Raw genomic sequence first — 17,218 nt, forward strand, 5'->3', positions numbered from 1 at the left:
TAAGGAGTTCAGTTGGCTATAAAGAAGAGTAGAAGTGACTGTATAATGGAGTCTGAGAGAAGGAGCCTGTCTATAAATCATCTCCATACCTTCAGTGTCTAATACTATGGCTGGCACATGGTAACTGCACAATAGATGTTAGCATGAAAGACTGTCGGATGTGCTGTGGCTGCTAAGTGGTAGGAGAAGACCATCTATCGGGCCTAAAGGAGGAATTATTTCCATTGCTGAGTTTCTAATTGCCTTTACAGTATTGTACACTGGTTGAAAATGGTCTCTGTCCTCAGATTTACTTTTACATGACCCCTAGAGCCTAGAAAAATATATAGCAAACTATGGGGGACGGAGGGGGTAGAGCTTAGGAAATAGCATGTGTTCACAGTATTGATATTTGCTTTAACTCACCATAACAAATTCCATTAAATCAGAATATTCTGGATTATTTGGATCAATTCTGACTTCATTTGCCCATTCAAAAAGCTTCTGTTCATTAATGAGCCATGGAATTCCAGGAACACCTCTTGCATCTACATTCCTTAACATATTAACATAGAGAAAATATTTTGTGAACTTGCATACAATATCCAATACATGTATTATATACAGTACACTGTTATATAGGGCAAAAACATACCCATTCTGGGTATTTGAAGATAAAATTTATCCATCCTCTGTATTTATGGATAGAATAGAAAGTTGAGATGTGATATCTTTCCTAGTTCTCATTCTAACTTGTATCATAGCTTTTTGATTAATGTTTATAACTGATAGTAACTTTATTAAGAATAGTCTGTAAATATTCATCTTTGCCATCTGTACGCCATGTAGTAGCCAAAATATAGTAGATGCTTAAGTGAATGGTGCTTATTGGATATATTATGTAAACCCTAAGCATAGTAATTCACTAAATATTTTCTTTTCACAGGATGCACAATATTGAAACTTAATCAAAATATTCACTTAAGCAAAGTTAAGAAAGCACACAAAATAAAAACCACCTTTAGGCTACATCCTTACAGTTGAAACAAGAAGTAATGCAATTAACTGGGTAAGTATGGGCCAGAGGACCATGCTTGGTCATATGAGATCATCTTAAAAGTTGGAGAGCTATAAAAGATAGGCTAGATTCATAAGATATCCTTAGTGACCTTAGCTGTAGACTAAGTGCAAAAGGAATTCAACCCTAATGAGTAAGGATTTCTTTAGAACCATCAGTTATCCCAACTATTTAATCTCTATCTTCATAGAGAATTTTTTTTACCATGTGTAATTAGAGGAATTTTCACTAGAAGATTTCTACTATCCTTTCTTTAAAATAGTCCAGAAAGGTTCCTGTCTATAAATTGGGATTCCAGAAATACAATTCTGACACAGATTTAACAATGTCTTTGCCCAAACACGAGCACACATTTTACATTGTCTGCTTCCCATCTGTTCATATTTCTATGATGAATCTTCTGAGGCTATTGCTACAGAAACCAATGTGTGGTATAGTAAGATGTAAGCAAAATTACAAATAGGTGAAGTTTCCATATTCTTCTTTTCTTTTGCTTCCTATGTCTGCCCTCATTTTGAACTGTTTTGATACCTGTGTCATAAGGGATTGCTAGGACCTGACACCCTTGACACCATGATATAATAAATTTTCCTTCTAGAAACAGTCTTAGCCCAGATCCCCTAGAAGACAGCCTCAGGTAAAGCTTAAATCTTAATGAATAGATTAGAGGGAAGCTTATCCCATTATAAGCTTTGTAAGGATATATCCCATTATATCCTTTAACATCAAGAAACAACAAAGTTGTAATTGGATTTCAACATAGTCCCATGATTTCTGCCTCAGAGAAAGTAATAAAAATCTCAGAGCCTTGCTACAATGATTCCCCACCACCCCCTCATAGATGTTTAGCTCCTATAGATGCTCCTATAGATGTTTAGCTGTGGGCTATGGCTCACAGAAGTGCTGTTCCTTGGGTCAAAACCAGTCAAATGATTGAAGATTTCCCCACCCTCCCTCCCTCTCTCCCTCTTCCTTTCAATTGACTATTCTCCCTCTTCCTTTCAATTGAATATTACTACTTTGTAGATAGAGAGCTAGAAGCTATACTTTATAAAAGGCAGGGGAAACTCTTTGATTGTTGTCTATCTAAAACAGTCCTGACATTTACATCTTATTTCAGACAGAAGAATCAAAGTATAGCATGGCCCTAAGAAAGAGGTGAGCTTTAATACTAGCAGACCCCAAGACACATGGCTTATATACCCAAATGCTTGGCCACAGCCACCATGTTTTTCAATTGAGATAAAATATATATAACATTTACCACTTTATTTTAAAATACACAATTCAGTGGCATCAAGTACACTCACAATGTTGTGCAACCATCACCACCTTCTATTTCCAGATTGTAATGATGGTTGTACAACTCTGTGAATATATTAAAACCATTGCATTGCATATTTTAATTGGTTGAATTTTATGGTTTGTGAATTGTATCTCAATAAAGATGTTAAATAACAGTTAAAAATATAATTGTGCTCAAGCTAAGATAAACATTCCCGTGAACCAGAAATGGAAAAGAATGGGCAGAGTGGTGAGTGGGGATAGTGCTGGGCTTCAGGCCTAGGAGCAGTCTGTGGTGGTTGTAGGCTCAGTTCCTGAGACAGGGAATTAGCACCAGGCTTATTATTTTAAGTCAAAGATTTGGGTGGGATTTTACTTAAATAAAGGGACCATTAAAAAAATACTGACCACTGCATGGGGCTGTGGCTTTTAGAAAGCTAAGTCTAGAGTGGGAAAAGGACATAGACACTGCCTCCTAATGAGGAACTGAACCAGGCTCACAGTTTGCCAGATGCCTAGATCTGTGATGACTCCCATAGCAACCCAGTATAACAACCCAACCACCCAACCTACCCAGTAATTAGGCTACAGCCTACTTTTGGATTTAGGAGGACAGATGAAGTCAAATTTAGAACCATTAGGTAAGAAGGGGCAGATGCAGAAGGAGAGAGAGGAAAAACAAAAACCCAGAAACCTCCAAATCAAAATCACCTGAAAGTTCTCCAACTCGAAATGACCCTGATAACCAAAACTTCTGAGCAAAGAAGCCATGCTCAGAAAAATAACAGTATTGACATCAGAATATAAATTAATTCTAGCTGAATTAACTTTATGAAAGTCTGCCAAACACATTTTAATGAAGAATGCTTAAGATGTTAAAACAAATGAAAACTAACAATTCAGTTTTAAACGCAAAATATAATGCAAAAAAATGCCAAAATGAAATTAAAAAATATAAAGAGAATCAAACAGAAAACTTAGTAGCAGAAAATACAAGTAAAAATTATAACATTAAAATCAAATAAACCTTATACTAGACAAAGTTCAATAACAAATTAAGGAACTAAAAAGTAATACCCAGAAATTCATCCAGGATGCAGATGAAATAAAAACATAAAAATATGAAATAATAGGTAAGAGATGTGGCTAAGAGGCTGAGGCTTGGTTGGGCTCAGTGGCTGAGGCCTGTAATCCTAGCACATTGTGAGGCCAAGGTGAGAGGATCTCTTGAGCCCAGGAGTTTATCAGCCTGGGCAACATAGCAAGACTTCCTCCTCTCTTAAAAAGAAAACAAAGAAAGCAAGAAAAAAATTAGCTGGACGTAGTGGCACCTGCCTACAGTCTCAGATACTCAGGAGGCTGACACAGGAGGATTGTTGAACCCAGGAGTTTGAGGCTGATACACCACTGCATTCCAGCTTGAGTGACAAAGCAAGACCCTGTCTCAAAAATAAATAAATGAATAATAGACTGAGAGGCTCCAATACAAATTCAATAAGAAGTCCTGAAGGATACAAAAGTTAGCTTGGCATGGTGGTGGACGTCTGTAATCCCAGCTACTCGGGAGGCTGAGGCAGAAGAATTGCTTGAGCCCGGGAGGTGGAGGTTGCAGTGAGTGGATTTTGCACCATTGCACTCCAGCCTGGGTGACTAAAGAAAAACTCCATCTCAAAAAAAAACAAAGAAGTCCAGAAGGAGAGAAGAGCGGGAATGGTGAAGGAGTAATATTTGAATAAATAGTGGCTGAGAAGTTTCTGTAATTTTTGAAAGATGTGAGTCTTTAAACAAAATTTATTCTGCTAAGCAGGAAAAAGAATAATGATAAATCCACACATGTATAGTAAAATTTCAGTACTTTAAGGATAAAGCAAAATATTTTTCATGGCTCAAATGGCAATTTCTTCCTTTTTTATAAAGGTAAAAGACATAATATAAAATTTACCACCATTTTAAAGTGTAAATTCAGTAGTATTAAGTATATTCACGGTACTGTGCAACTATCATCACTACCTATTTCCAGAATTTTTTTCTTCATCCCAAACTGAAACTCTGTACACATTAAACAATAACTCCCATTTCTCCCTTCACCATCCCTAGTAACGTTTATTCCACTTTCTGTCTCTGAATTAAGTGAAAAATTTCAACATTATCAGAGGGAAAATATACCCTATAAAAGCCCAACATTTAGACCAACAGGGGACTTAAAAACAGCAATGATAAATCCCAGAAAATAATGCAGTTCTCTAATAGCTTCAAAGTGCTAAGAAAAAATATATAGCATTCTCAAATTTTCTACTCACCTAAACTATTACTTAAGAATGAGGACAAAATAAAGACACTTTTAGATCTAGAAAGGTTAAAGAAATTTGCTACCCATAGAAACTAACTGAAAGAATCATTAAAGGAGCATGCTTTCAGCACAAAAAAACACAAAAGTCAATTAACTATGTTAAAAATTTCATTAACTAGTGAGTGTAAGAAAAACTGTTTTATGTTTAAAAATGAAAACTCTGGACAATGATCATTGAGATTGGAGAGGTGTGGGGTTTTTTGTTTTGTTTTGTTTTGTTTTTTGTTTATTGAGACAGAGTCTCGCTCTGTCACCTAGGCTGGAGCGCAATGGCACAATCTTGGCTCACTGCAACCACCGCTTCCCAGGTTCAAGTGATTCTCTTGCCTTAGCCTCCCAGGTAGCTGGGACAACAGGCGCATGGTACCATGCCCAGCTAATTTTTGTATTTTTAGTAGAGATGGGTTTTCACCATGTTGGCCAGGCTGGTCTCGAACTCCTGACCTCAGGTGATCCATCCGCCTCAGCCTCCAGAAGTGCTGGGATTATAGGCGTGAGTCACCGCACCTAGCTAAGAGATGTGTTTAATGTGGTATTACAGCATTAAAGCTTGCTGAGACTCTCTTTTGGTTCACTGCTTTATCTCCAGTTCAGTCAGTAGTTGATGAGTAAGTAAGTAAATGAGTGAATAACAAAACTGTCTTTCAGCTCTCCTTTGACTTCATTCTCTGACTCCCACAAGTCAGTCCTGCCTTCTGGAGCACCCATCCCAATTCCTAGAACTACTGCTCAGAGGCAGTCCTTGAGCTGCCACAAAAGAACTGTGAGAAAGTTCTGTAACTTCCTCTAATTGTAAAGTTTAACTTAGAGAGGGCCCTGAACTTTGAAAACCTCTCTTGCAATTTACTTCTTGCTGAAACCTGTCATTTGTCACACACTTGCATAGTACTGCTTTCTATCTTTTGTAAGCTTGAGTTTCCAAGTAATAGGAATTGTAAGACAATGAGGACAGGCTAATGAATGTGGCTTGAAAGCTTGCTGGTAACCTTAGGTAACAAGTGGGTAGGGTTAGGAAGGGACTGTGTGAACAGAAAGTGGAGAGAATGTATGCAGGCCAGTAGGCCACACATAGGAAAAACTAGCCAAAATGGGTTTCAGGATTTAATCAGGCACTTGAGTTTTTGCTTGTTTGTTTTAATGCAAAGAAGGCTTTTGGGTACAAAAGACTAACGGCCTAGGGAGATGGACAAGTTGAAGATAATGGAAGAAAAAGATATAAATGCATCAGTAGAATCGTAAAAGACAAAAAGTTCCAAATTACCTGCATAAAAGTTAGCCTCAGAGTGAGGAGGACAAACATCTCAGTCCAAGAAAAATGCAAAGAATATTATGATGAGGCAAAGATTAGGAATAGCTACTGTGGAGACCATGCTAGAGAAATATTAAGAAATATAACAAAATAGTAGTTCTGGGTATTAAAAACTGTTTCACTGGCTCCAAAATGAATTACCTTTAATAACTGTAAGATTTGCTTTTAAAATGCCCTTCTCCAGGTCTCTAAGAAGATGACCTCATTTACTTAGCAAAACAAGGACATCCATCAAAGTTCCATTTCTGTCTTCATAGTGATGTCTGTCTCTTTCCCTGAGTAGAGGAAGAGAAAGTTTCTCTTCTCCAGAACCATAGCTTTTCACTTGGGTTCTGGTTTGATACCTTCCTGACTCTGAAGGACCTCATACTCTTTCCAATATATTGGGCCTTTTTCCCCCACTGATTTCAATCTTTTGTAAGCTTATCACTTGTAATCACTTCTTTTAAGAAGATAAATATTGCCCCAACTTTCAAGAAATTTGTCCCTTGATTAGTTTGTTTTCTCCTATGTTTTAGCAACTTTTTTATTGTCAAACTCCTTGGTAAGTAAACTACCCCCACTACTTCAGTTTCCTCCACACCAATGATCTTCTTATGCTACTGCCATTTAGTTTTTTCTCTTTCAATTTCTTATATACTGAAGAAAAGCATTTATGAACTCTTACTATGACTCTGGCCATATGCTTCTTTTTTTTTAATGGTACTTTAAATTCTGGGGTACATGTGCAGAATCTTGCAGGATTGTTGCATAGGTACACACATGCTATGGTGGTTTGCTTCTCCATCCCCCCATCACTTACATCAGGCATTTCTCCCAGGAGCTGTTTTTTTTTTTTAAAAAAAAAGATCAACAAAACAGACTGATAGCCAGACTAATAGAAAAGAGAGAAGAATCGAGATGCAATAAAAAACGATAAAGGGTATATCATCACCGATTCCACAGATATGCAAACTACCATCAGAGATTACTACAAACAACTCTATGCACATAAACCAGTAAATCTGGAAGAAATGGATAAATTCCTGGACACTTGCAAACTCCCAAGACTAAACCTATTCAGGAATAAGTTGAAACCCTGAATAGGCCAATAACAAGGTCTGAAGTTGAGGTAAAAATTAATAGCCTACTAAAAAAAGTCCAGATCCAGACAGGTTCACAACTGAATTCTACCAGACGTACAAAGAGGAGCTGGTACCATTCCTTCTGAAACGATTCCAAACAATACAAAAAGAGGGAACCCTCCATAACTCATTTTATGATACCAACATCATCCTGATACCAAAACCTGGCAGAGACACAACTAAAAAAGAAAACTTCAGGCCAATATCCATGATGAACATCGATGCAAAAGTCTTCAATATAATACTGGCAAACCAAATGCAACAGCACATCAAAATGCTATTTTTTTTATACATAATGTTCTCCTGGTTATTTTTTTAAACAGTCTCTAATTTTAGTTTTGATTTTCTATTTAATCCAGTTATATATAACAATTTTCAAAACTATAGTATTTTTAAAAGATAATTTTTAAGAGAAGTTTTAGATTTGCAGCAAAATTGAACAAAAGGCACAGAGAGTTCCCATGTACCCCATCCCTATAAACACACACGGCCTCCCCAGCTGTCAACATCCCACGCCAGAGTGGTACCTTTTTTACAATCCATGAACCTGCATTGACACATCATTGTCACCCAAAGTCCATAGTTTACATTAGGGTTCACCCTTGGTGTTCTACATTCTCTGGGTTTTGACAACTGTATAATGACATGTATCCATAATGTTATGCAAAATAGTTTCACTACCCCAAAAATCCTGTGTGCTCCATCTATTCATCCTTCCTTCCCCCCAGATCCTCTGGCAACCAATGATCTTTCTACTGTCTCCATAGTTTTGCCCTTTCTAAAATGCCATAGAGCGGTACGTAGCTTTTTATTTCTGTTTGAATATGTGGAGATAGGGAAGAGAGAGGATATCTTTTTGTTTATCGTTCATTATTTTAAATGATGAAATAAACTTGTTCCTTTATATTTACCATATCCCTCAAACATAGCACATTATGGAAGCCAGTATTATCATCATTTTCATAGAATTTACTGTACTTATTTCTAGTAATCCTATAAATAATTAATCTGAAAATTAACCCCAGCTCTTCTGGGAACTCCCAGAATGATAATGCATAAATGATTCTTTGCTAATCCAGAATGACTTGGAGATATACAGGCCCCAGAAATAAAGTCCCTGGGAGTCTCGACCTTTGCCTACAAGCGAAGGACTCTGGGAATGCCTCTCTCATCATCCATGTGGCTATAATTCCAAGCATTGAAGGGACACATTCTCCTACATATAAATACACATACTGCCTTAGTAGAGTGATTTAAATAAAAGATAAATCAACATTCAAATAAACTAAACTCTTCCTACGGCTGCTTGAGTTTTCTCTTTTACAGGTTAATATGTTTTGTGTGATGCTTTGCTGAGACCTGGCATTATTTTTCAAAGACAAAAGTTTATTACCTGCAGTAAGCAGATCTTAATGACTGTGACACAGGTTTCAGAGGAATATCATTTTCATCTAAGCTCCATGATAGAGAATAGCTAAGTTTTCCTGATGTTAAAAGACAGAATTCTTCAGTTCCATTTCCCTCAAGAAGAAAAGGCACATCTGTTTTAAAAAGGCATTAAAAACATATGAATTGTTTTAAGTGCAGTTGGAGCACATTGTGGGTTTTTTTTCCCTGATTTTTACTTGTGGAACTCTAAGAACACAAAGGAAGATCTGTGCTAACCCCACTGTTATCTGAATGCTCTCCCTCATGTCCTCTTTACGATACTTCAAGGACTATAAAACAGAAGGTAAAGATTGAGATGAATATGTAGAGGTGAATATCACGCTTTTCCTCCTTTTATGTCTGAAAGTTTCTTAACCATTCTCTGTGGGCCTGACTTACAGCAAGAAAGGACCATTGGCAGCAGAATAAGAGGCCAGCAAGCTGCTCTTTCTCCTCTTCCCCTGCATTCCCGAGTCTTCTGCATCTCCTCTTTTTCTTTCTTAATCTCCAAAGAGTCCAACAACGCTTCTTAAAACTTTTGCTGAGTTCCCAGTGTTCCCTAAATTTTTCAAGTCCTGAGTCTCTTCTCCTGTGTCTCCATAAGCCTATTTTTCTGCTTTATCTGGACTTGAAGCAAACTCCATTCTTTCCTCATCCTCTGCCCTTTTTGTCTCTCTTTCCTTTGCTCACTTGTTCATACTTCCTTACTTTTCTCCAAATGGGCCCAAGTAGTTGCAAAACCCCAAGGAAGATGAAAGAAAGGAATCATGGGGAGAAGGAGAGGAACAACAGTGCTCTCAGAGACACACTAACTTACATTTAACTGTATAAAAGGAGCAAGATCAATTGAAAAACAAAGAACTTCTTTCTTCTCTCCTTTTCTCTGTCCCTCCCTCTTTCCTTCCCTCCCTCATTTTCTTCTACCCTTCCCTACACAGTTCAAAGACAAATCCGTATGTCCGCGAGCACCTGTAGGTTCACTAAAGGAGAGGTAGAGGCAAAGCAGCCAGCCCACTCAAAAGCAGAGCTCGCTTTCCAGAGAGCATTCTGTCCTTGCCTTGGACAGCCTACAAAAAGCACAGGTGCTAACTGCTCATTTGAAATTTCCCGAAAATCTGACCCAAGACAAGCTTTAAACAATCTAGTTTAACATCTGAATTAATAATTTAATTCATTTTTAACAGAATACTGTAAATACAGGGCCAGGCACAGTGGCTCACACCTGTAATCCCAGCACTTTGGGAGGCCGATGTGGGCAGATCACCTGAGGTCAGGAGTTCGAGACCAGCCTGGCTAAAATGGTGAAACCCCATCTCTACTAAAAATATAAAAATTAGCCAGGCATGGTGGCAGGCATCTGAGGCATGAGAATCCCTTGAACCTAGGAAGTGGAGGTTGCAGTGAACTGAGATCGAGTCACTACACTCCATCCTGGGTGATACTCTGTCTCAAAAAAAAAAAAAAAAAAAAAGAATGCTGTAAATATAGGATTTTGTACTTATGTGAATGACCCAGGGTCATTTAGGAATATGGTACTCAGGAAGAAAATAGGGAGAATGTAATATTTTTAATAAACTCACTGCTTCCTACTTCTCCATCGGCAGGCATGACCAGCTTATCAGAGCTAAACTCTACATATTCCAAAATGTTTTTACCTTTCACCTTTGTGTAGTTAGGTAAAGGTAAATATAGTTTGGCCAGTAAGCTTGTCCTTTTACTTTTTTCATAAACCTAAATATAAAAGAAATGGTTGATAGCTCACTTAAAATACAACATAGAAAAAAGGAAAAAAGAAGCACCCTTAACAACATATTTTTATTCATTTTTTTAAACACCAGACTATAAAATAAATATTGTTCTATAGTATTTCCTCCACATGATTATTAGAAAAGTGGCCAGTCATGTCCTTGAAAGTGTAATGCCTTTTACTGGCTTCATAGAAAATGAATTGAATACAAGGGATTATGAATATAGTTGTGAGAATACATATCTGAGGTACATATAACATAATACCATAGTAACTTAATTTTGTGTAGCACTTAATTCTTTATCTCATGTAAATCTGATAGTAATTATAGGAAATAAATATTATTCTCATTTTATAAATGAGGAAATGGAAGCTGTATATGCAAATATGTTTGTTTTTACTATAAGTGATTGAGACCCAGTTGAATTGCTTAGGAAAAAGGTAGAGTCATTGGTTCATGAAATCCAAGGATGAGTTAAACAAGCCATGGGAGCCAGGGAGGGAGGAAAAGCTCCAGAAGAAAGGAAAAGGGGGTGCTGAGTAGACAGTCCCATAGAGGTTCACTGAGTGCTAAACCCAGGTCTTCTGATTCTATAGGATGTGCTTTTTACTACAATTCCATGTAAGTTCACTGCCATAACTATAAGCCAAACTTATTTTTTTTTCTTGAGACGAAGTCTTGCTCTATCACCCAGGCTGGAGTGCAGCGGCTCAATCTTAGCTTACTGCAACCTTTGCCTCCTGGATTCAAGTGGTTCTCCTGACTTGGCCTCCTGAGTAGCTGGGACTACAGGCGCCTGCCACCATGCCCGGCTAATTTTTGTATTTTTAGTAGAGATGGGGTTTCATCATTTTGGCCAGGCTGAACTCGAACTCCTGACCTCAGGTGATCCACCTGCCTTGGCCTCCCAAAGTGCTAGGATTACAGGCATGAGCCACCGCACTCAGCCTAAGCAAACTTTTTTCAATTAAAAAAACCTCATTTTGATCCATACTGTGTTGCCAGTGCGTGGGAAAACAGTGATTGTGCTCTTGGAAGGAAATCAGAGGGGAAAATTTCTCCTTGAAAGATAAGAAAGAATATGCCAATCAAAGAGATGACTTATTAGCCAAGAAATTAAAGAAAAAGAAAAGTCAAAGAGGCACCTATTTTTTCTCGTTATCTAAATACTTCCTTGGAAGAGAGAATTTAAGACATCACACTGTTACCTTTGATGAAGGCATCCCTACTGCAGAAAGGTTTGTAGGAGTTGTAGCTCTGTGAAATAAGTTTCTTATTGTAAATCAGTAAATTGGCTAACTTTCAGAGAAAATGAGCTGATAAATATATTCAAATGTTGAGTTGGCATTTACACTTCAGCCTTGCGAACTTGCTTAGGGTGTGTAGGATGCATTCTCAGTGGACTGTCAAATCTAGGTTCTTGGACTACAGGCTGGAAACCAGCCTCTGGACAGCACGGTAAGTGTACTAAGATAGAGAATTGTAACAGTTGAGGGATCCCAGAAGCCAGTCTTGTCCCCTGATGACAACTGTCAACACCATGGTGCAGATGAGATTGAGCATCTTAAAAGTGTTAAGAGTGAAAATGGGTGTTTTAAATGGAGCAACTAACACATACAAAAGCTCAGAGGTAGGAAATTACAAGGATGTATGGCAAAAGACAAGCAGTTCAGTTTGGCTGAAGTGATGAATGAATAGAGAGGAGTAGCAAGAAATGAATTAAAGGCGGGGCATGGTGGTTCACGCCTGTAATCCCAGCACTTTGGGATGCCAAGGTGGGCAGAACCACCTGATGTCAGGAGTTCAAGACCAGCCTAGCCAACATGGTCAAACCCCGTCTCTACTAAAAATACAAAAATTAGCTGGGTGTCGTGGCAGGTGTCTGTTTCCCAGCTACTTCAGAGGCTGAGGAAGGAAAATTGCTTGAACCTGGGAGGTAGAGGCTGCAGTGGCACCGGGACCATGCAACTGCACTCCAGCCTGGGCAATAGAGCGAGACTCTGTCTCAAAAAAAAAGAAAAGAAAAGAAAAGAAAGAAATGAATTAAAATGTAGGTTAAAGTCTGTTAGGCCAGGGCATATCAATTTATTTTGCAATTTTTGCACTTGCTAATGGTGAATTCATTTCTAACTAGATTCGTCTCCCTCCCTGCCTCTTAGTTTCTTAGGCTCATACACTAAGTGATAGAATAATAAAGGACTCAAAATGTATTTACCTATTTGGGGAGGCAGATTTTAAACTTCGAATGATTGGATTATTATATCGCCATGTACTTTAGGTACAACAGTAGGAAAGTATAGGGCTCTTTTTTTTTTTTGTATTAGGAATTCAGTGTTGGAAAGTTGGCATATTTTTAATGTAGAATTTCAACAGAGGGACATTGTTAGATGGTGGAAACTTGAATACATGAATAATAAAGAGAACATCTATCAGGGAGAGAACAAAATTATTCTAGACATTATAAAATATTTTGATTTATATGTGTAACTATAATTCTCTCCCTACTCCTCAAGCACCCTCACTTCCTACACACAAATCTTTATTCCCTCCTAACTTTTTATTCAGATCTAGCTTCAAGTTTAACCTTGACATTAGCCACCAGGACTTCTTGTCCAGATTCCTACACTGTCTCTCATTTTCCCCCATCATCCTATTTTCTTCTTCCATTAGTGTGGGGGTTCTTAAAGTGGGATCTTTGGACAGAGACTGGGGGTCTCTTGTGTGTATGTTCTTTCATCTGATTCTGAGAGGGATCTAACTTCCAAAAAAGAGGAAGAACAAATACAGCAAGAGACCAAAGCCATCAAGTCAGGGATGTGGAAGTTTGTATTACAGAAATCATTCAACACTTAAAATAGCTATGCTACTCATTATACTTTAAACAGAACTTTTCTACCTCATTGCAAATGAATAGAAGTGCTGCACATCCAGGAGTGCAGAAATTTTAGCATGAGAGGAGTATTTGGAACATTACAAATCAAATAACTTTGTACTTACAGCATAAAAGACTATTGGTGAATTATATATTTATAAATGTCTTATCTATCCATAAAGATTAGTCCATCTCTTAACATCAAAGAAATTACTTATCACATATAACCATAGCTAACAAAAATTTTAAATTATGTATGGCATAAAATAAGATACAAACGTAAATGACAATGGCATACCTCCAAGCAAATCACTTCAGGCCAATATATTAACTGAATATTGAAAATTTGCTGAAACATGACTTTAAAATCAAACTGTAGGGAAGATATTGAAGTACAAGAAACCTGCTTATTGTTGTAGAATATTTTAATAAAGTATTTGAGCTTTTGAATTTTGGCTCTCCTCTTTTGTTCATGCCTAAAAATTAAACAAACCTTTAAATCACCCTTAAGGAGTAGAACAGATATAAAATATTGTTCTTTCAAAATGTATAAACAGAAGATAATTAAATTCATGTTAAACAGAAGATAATTTCAGAGGACAAATGTTATCTTTACATCAAATAACACTTGTCTACATGTGGATAAAAGTTTCTTCCTAGTCAAATGTTTTTAATGAAAGAAATGTACTCAAAATATGTACTCAAAAATAGAAGAACTAAAATCAAGGTACTATAAATCATTCAGCTATTATATTACTAAATTACAACTTAAAGAGATTACAGCACTTATCTACCAGATGTCTTATGAGAGGAAAAAACTGAGGGGCTTGGGAATGGGTAGGGGAAGTTGAATCAAGAATTTAAAAATATTTCCTAACTTTAAAAAGACATGCACATAGATTACATACACAAACACACAACCCTCCACACACCATACTGTCAATAACTTCAAAGATGTGGCTCTAAGGCAACAGGCTTGCTGTGTCCTCTTAAAGGTCTTTGTAAATCATCGTAAGCTTTAGACTGTGTACCCCTTTTCTCCAGGACAGTGGGGAAGTCACCCTTTCTTTGAACCCAAAGATCAAAGGAGCAAGCCAGGTTACTTCCCTGGGGAAAACACTTGTTGAGGCATAAGTTGATCCCTTAACTGATATAAAACTCCTAGGGTCCAGCCTGGGTAACAAGAGCGAAACTCCGTCTCAAAAAAAAAAGCTCCTAGAGTCTAAAGTACAATAAAATACATACATATATATGTATAGGTATATATATATTTTATATATATAATATATATATATAAAAAACTCCTAGAGTTTTTCATTCATTCATTAATTCACTCAATCAACATTTATTGAATATCTTCTTAGCTGCAAGAGAACTGACCTAATGATGTTTAAGACTTGACCCTCTTTTTTAGAAGGGAGAAGGCTGGGTGGAAGATAAACCCTAAGCTGAAACATAAAATCGCTTTCTGCTACCCAATCTAATCACCCTATGGGCCCAGTATGTTCCTGCCCTATTACCTGTCCGTCTCTGTAAACTTCTCAGAGAGTTAGGGTACAAAAGATTACCTATTCTTCTTATCTCCCTGTTGGCCTCCTTCGACCATATTCCCAATCACCTTTCAAGAAATATCTAAGTAAAAGTTACCCTTTCTGTTGTCCTCTAAAAGTAGTTTTAACAATGAGTTCATGAACTGATTATAAAAATTCATTGATTCAGGATTATATTTATCTTCAGGATATCTTGCCTTTCTCTTTACCTATAAACTTTTAAAAATTCTTCTCTAATCTCTGTATTCTTTTTACTTCTATCTTCTATATCAACATATTGTTCTTTTCTGGAGAATCAGTTTTTATTCAATTGTGTGTTTTAAATAGATGACAGCAATGCTATCAGATAGCAATGGCTTTGCAAATATATAAAACATCATACGTCTTTTTGCCTTGACTTCCACTAAGTTTTAGTCTAGGTTTCCCAGCACAAATATGTTCTTCCTCCTTTCTTCTCTCTCCCTCCAACTTTCATTTTATGGCTCCTGTATTCTTATCCTTATTTAGATGGTCTTTTTATATGGGTGTCCTATATAATAAAAGATCTCAGACCCTCTCTGGAAGGAGGTACAGAACAAATAAAGGATTTCTCCACTGCTGCACTTCTCTGGTCAGAAAGCGGGTGGTGATAATTGTGACTTTATGTCTGCTACTCTTTAGGTTCATTGTTAATGTAATCATCCAATCATTCATTTAATAAATGTAAACATTTACTGAATACCCACTATGTTCCAACTCTGCTAAATGACGCACATTCCCAATAATCAAAGATGGACTGGTACCAAGTGTGCCATGGGATAGAGATGTTGAAAAATTAGACCTGGTACTCTGTCATATCCTCTTTAAGGATGCCTAGTAGATGGAGAAACGGGTTACCTATAATGTTTGTTTTTGCATAACGTTCTAGGCATAGAGAGAAACATTATAGCTCAAGGAAGAAATCACAACTGGGAAGTAAAGAAGTTCATAATGTCAAAGAAAATTGTTCAGAGGGCCCTCTTGATGTGAAATAGTTTTTATGAGAACCAGAGTTCCTTTAACAAGCAAAGGCAATGGTATGTTACTTTTAACAGTGGCTTTTTATCTCACCTATTTATACCTGAACAAAAATTACTACCATAGCAAACCGTTCCCCCCAAGAAAGTATCAATATATGAAGCCTAGCAGTGAAGATACCATAGTTTCTATAGAAAACCAAACTGATTTATGTCCCACCTCAGTCATGTATTAGATGTGTGAACCTGGGCAATTTCACTTCCTATAAGCTACATTCCTAAGATGAGGATAATATGGAACTTCATAGAGCTATGATGACAATTAAATGTGAAAATGAGTTTTTAAAAACTTACAGTGCCTGGCATATGATACTCACTCAAGAAATCCCACTTTAATATTAAAAACAATACAATTAATAGACAATATGTAAGGAAAAAATAATAATTCTTTAAACATGCTTACAATGAACACTTGGATAAGCTTGTTAATTCTGCAGTGAAAGAAAGTTGTGGCCTCAAGGTAATTGGCTTCATTCTTTGAATTTCTGTTTCGTCTGAAGCTAGATATGAGAGGCTCTAGAAATCAAAAAGTAAATATATAATTTACCATGTACATCTCTTGTGTGGGACATTTATTCTTAAAATTCATTTATTTCTTGTATTTGTCATTTTGTTGGATAACTGTTAGAAATACCAAGATTTCGCATTCTACCAAAAAATGAAATATTATAACTAGTTGAGTTTAATGTTATTTTGAAATATAAATACCTCTTGTTTTTTCCCATTCTTAAGTTCTTTTCCTTCAGTTTTCTTCTCAGTTTCAGATATTTCTGAGATTTGTTCTTGTTCTTCACATTTATTTATTTTTATCCTAATTAATAACAAATAGAATTATTGAAAGCAGAAATAATGGAGGTATTTGAGAGTTGTTTGAGTTTTTGCCAACACACACACACACACACACACACACACACACAATCTGTTACAAGTAATTTTACATTCTGAGGAAATTACCAATTTGATAAACATTTAAAAAAACTTTATAAATTTGTTCTTAGCTTTCACAAATTTCTCCCTGCTCAGTAAATTTATCATTGGTGTTTACAGTCCTCTCTAAAGGCATCAAGAAACCTTTCCTTTGGTGAGAATAAGTAACAGAGGAATGGGGAGATAGAAATTAAAGGACACATACCCTATTTCCTCTCATTTTTCTTCCTCTCATATTTTTAAGCTGTGAGAACTTGAGCAGGTGATCAGGGTGATATCAAGTGGTGAATCATAGTTGGTGTTTATGCATAAACAGTAAACAGCTCATGGCATTAGCACCATTGCCACTGCTGCTGCTACTATTACTACTACTAGCTAATCCTTATACAGTATTTACTAAGTGTGTGCCAATAGTGTAAGTACTTTACACATATTAACTGATTTAATTATCACAACCCTATGAAGTACTATTATTCCCCTTTTATTAGTAGTTCAATAAAATCCCAGTTACCTG

General features: G+C 36.7%; 1 protein-coding gene across 1 annotated transcript in view; it reads right to left on the bottom strand.

The window, feature by feature from the left end:
- The window catches only part of CC2D2B (coiled-coil and C2 domain containing 2B), a gene marked incomplete at its 5' end in the record, with an annotated part of 108,712 nt that overhangs the window by 44,785 nt on the left and 46,709 nt on the right, over positions 1–17,218 (bottom strand). The window contains 6 exon segments of the mRNA XM_064374039.1: positions 406–544; positions 8,518–8,665; positions 10,133–10,283; positions 13,471–13,648; positions 16,181–16,293; positions 16,486–16,588. Of these exon segments, the coding sequence (XP_064230109.1) occupies positions 406–544; positions 8,518–8,665; positions 10,133–10,283; positions 13,471–13,648; positions 16,181–16,293; positions 16,486–16,588 (832 nt within the window).

The sequence above is a fragment of the Aotus nancymaae genome, unplaced genomic scaffold (genome assembly GCF_030222135.1).
Source record: "Aotus nancymaae isolate 86718 unplaced genomic scaffold, 86718_ANA_hifiasm-v0.15.2.pri h1tg000010l, whole genome shotgun sequence".
In the NCBI taxonomy this organism is placed as follows: Eukaryota; Metazoa; Chordata; class Mammalia; order Primates; family Aotidae; genus Aotus; species Aotus nancymaae.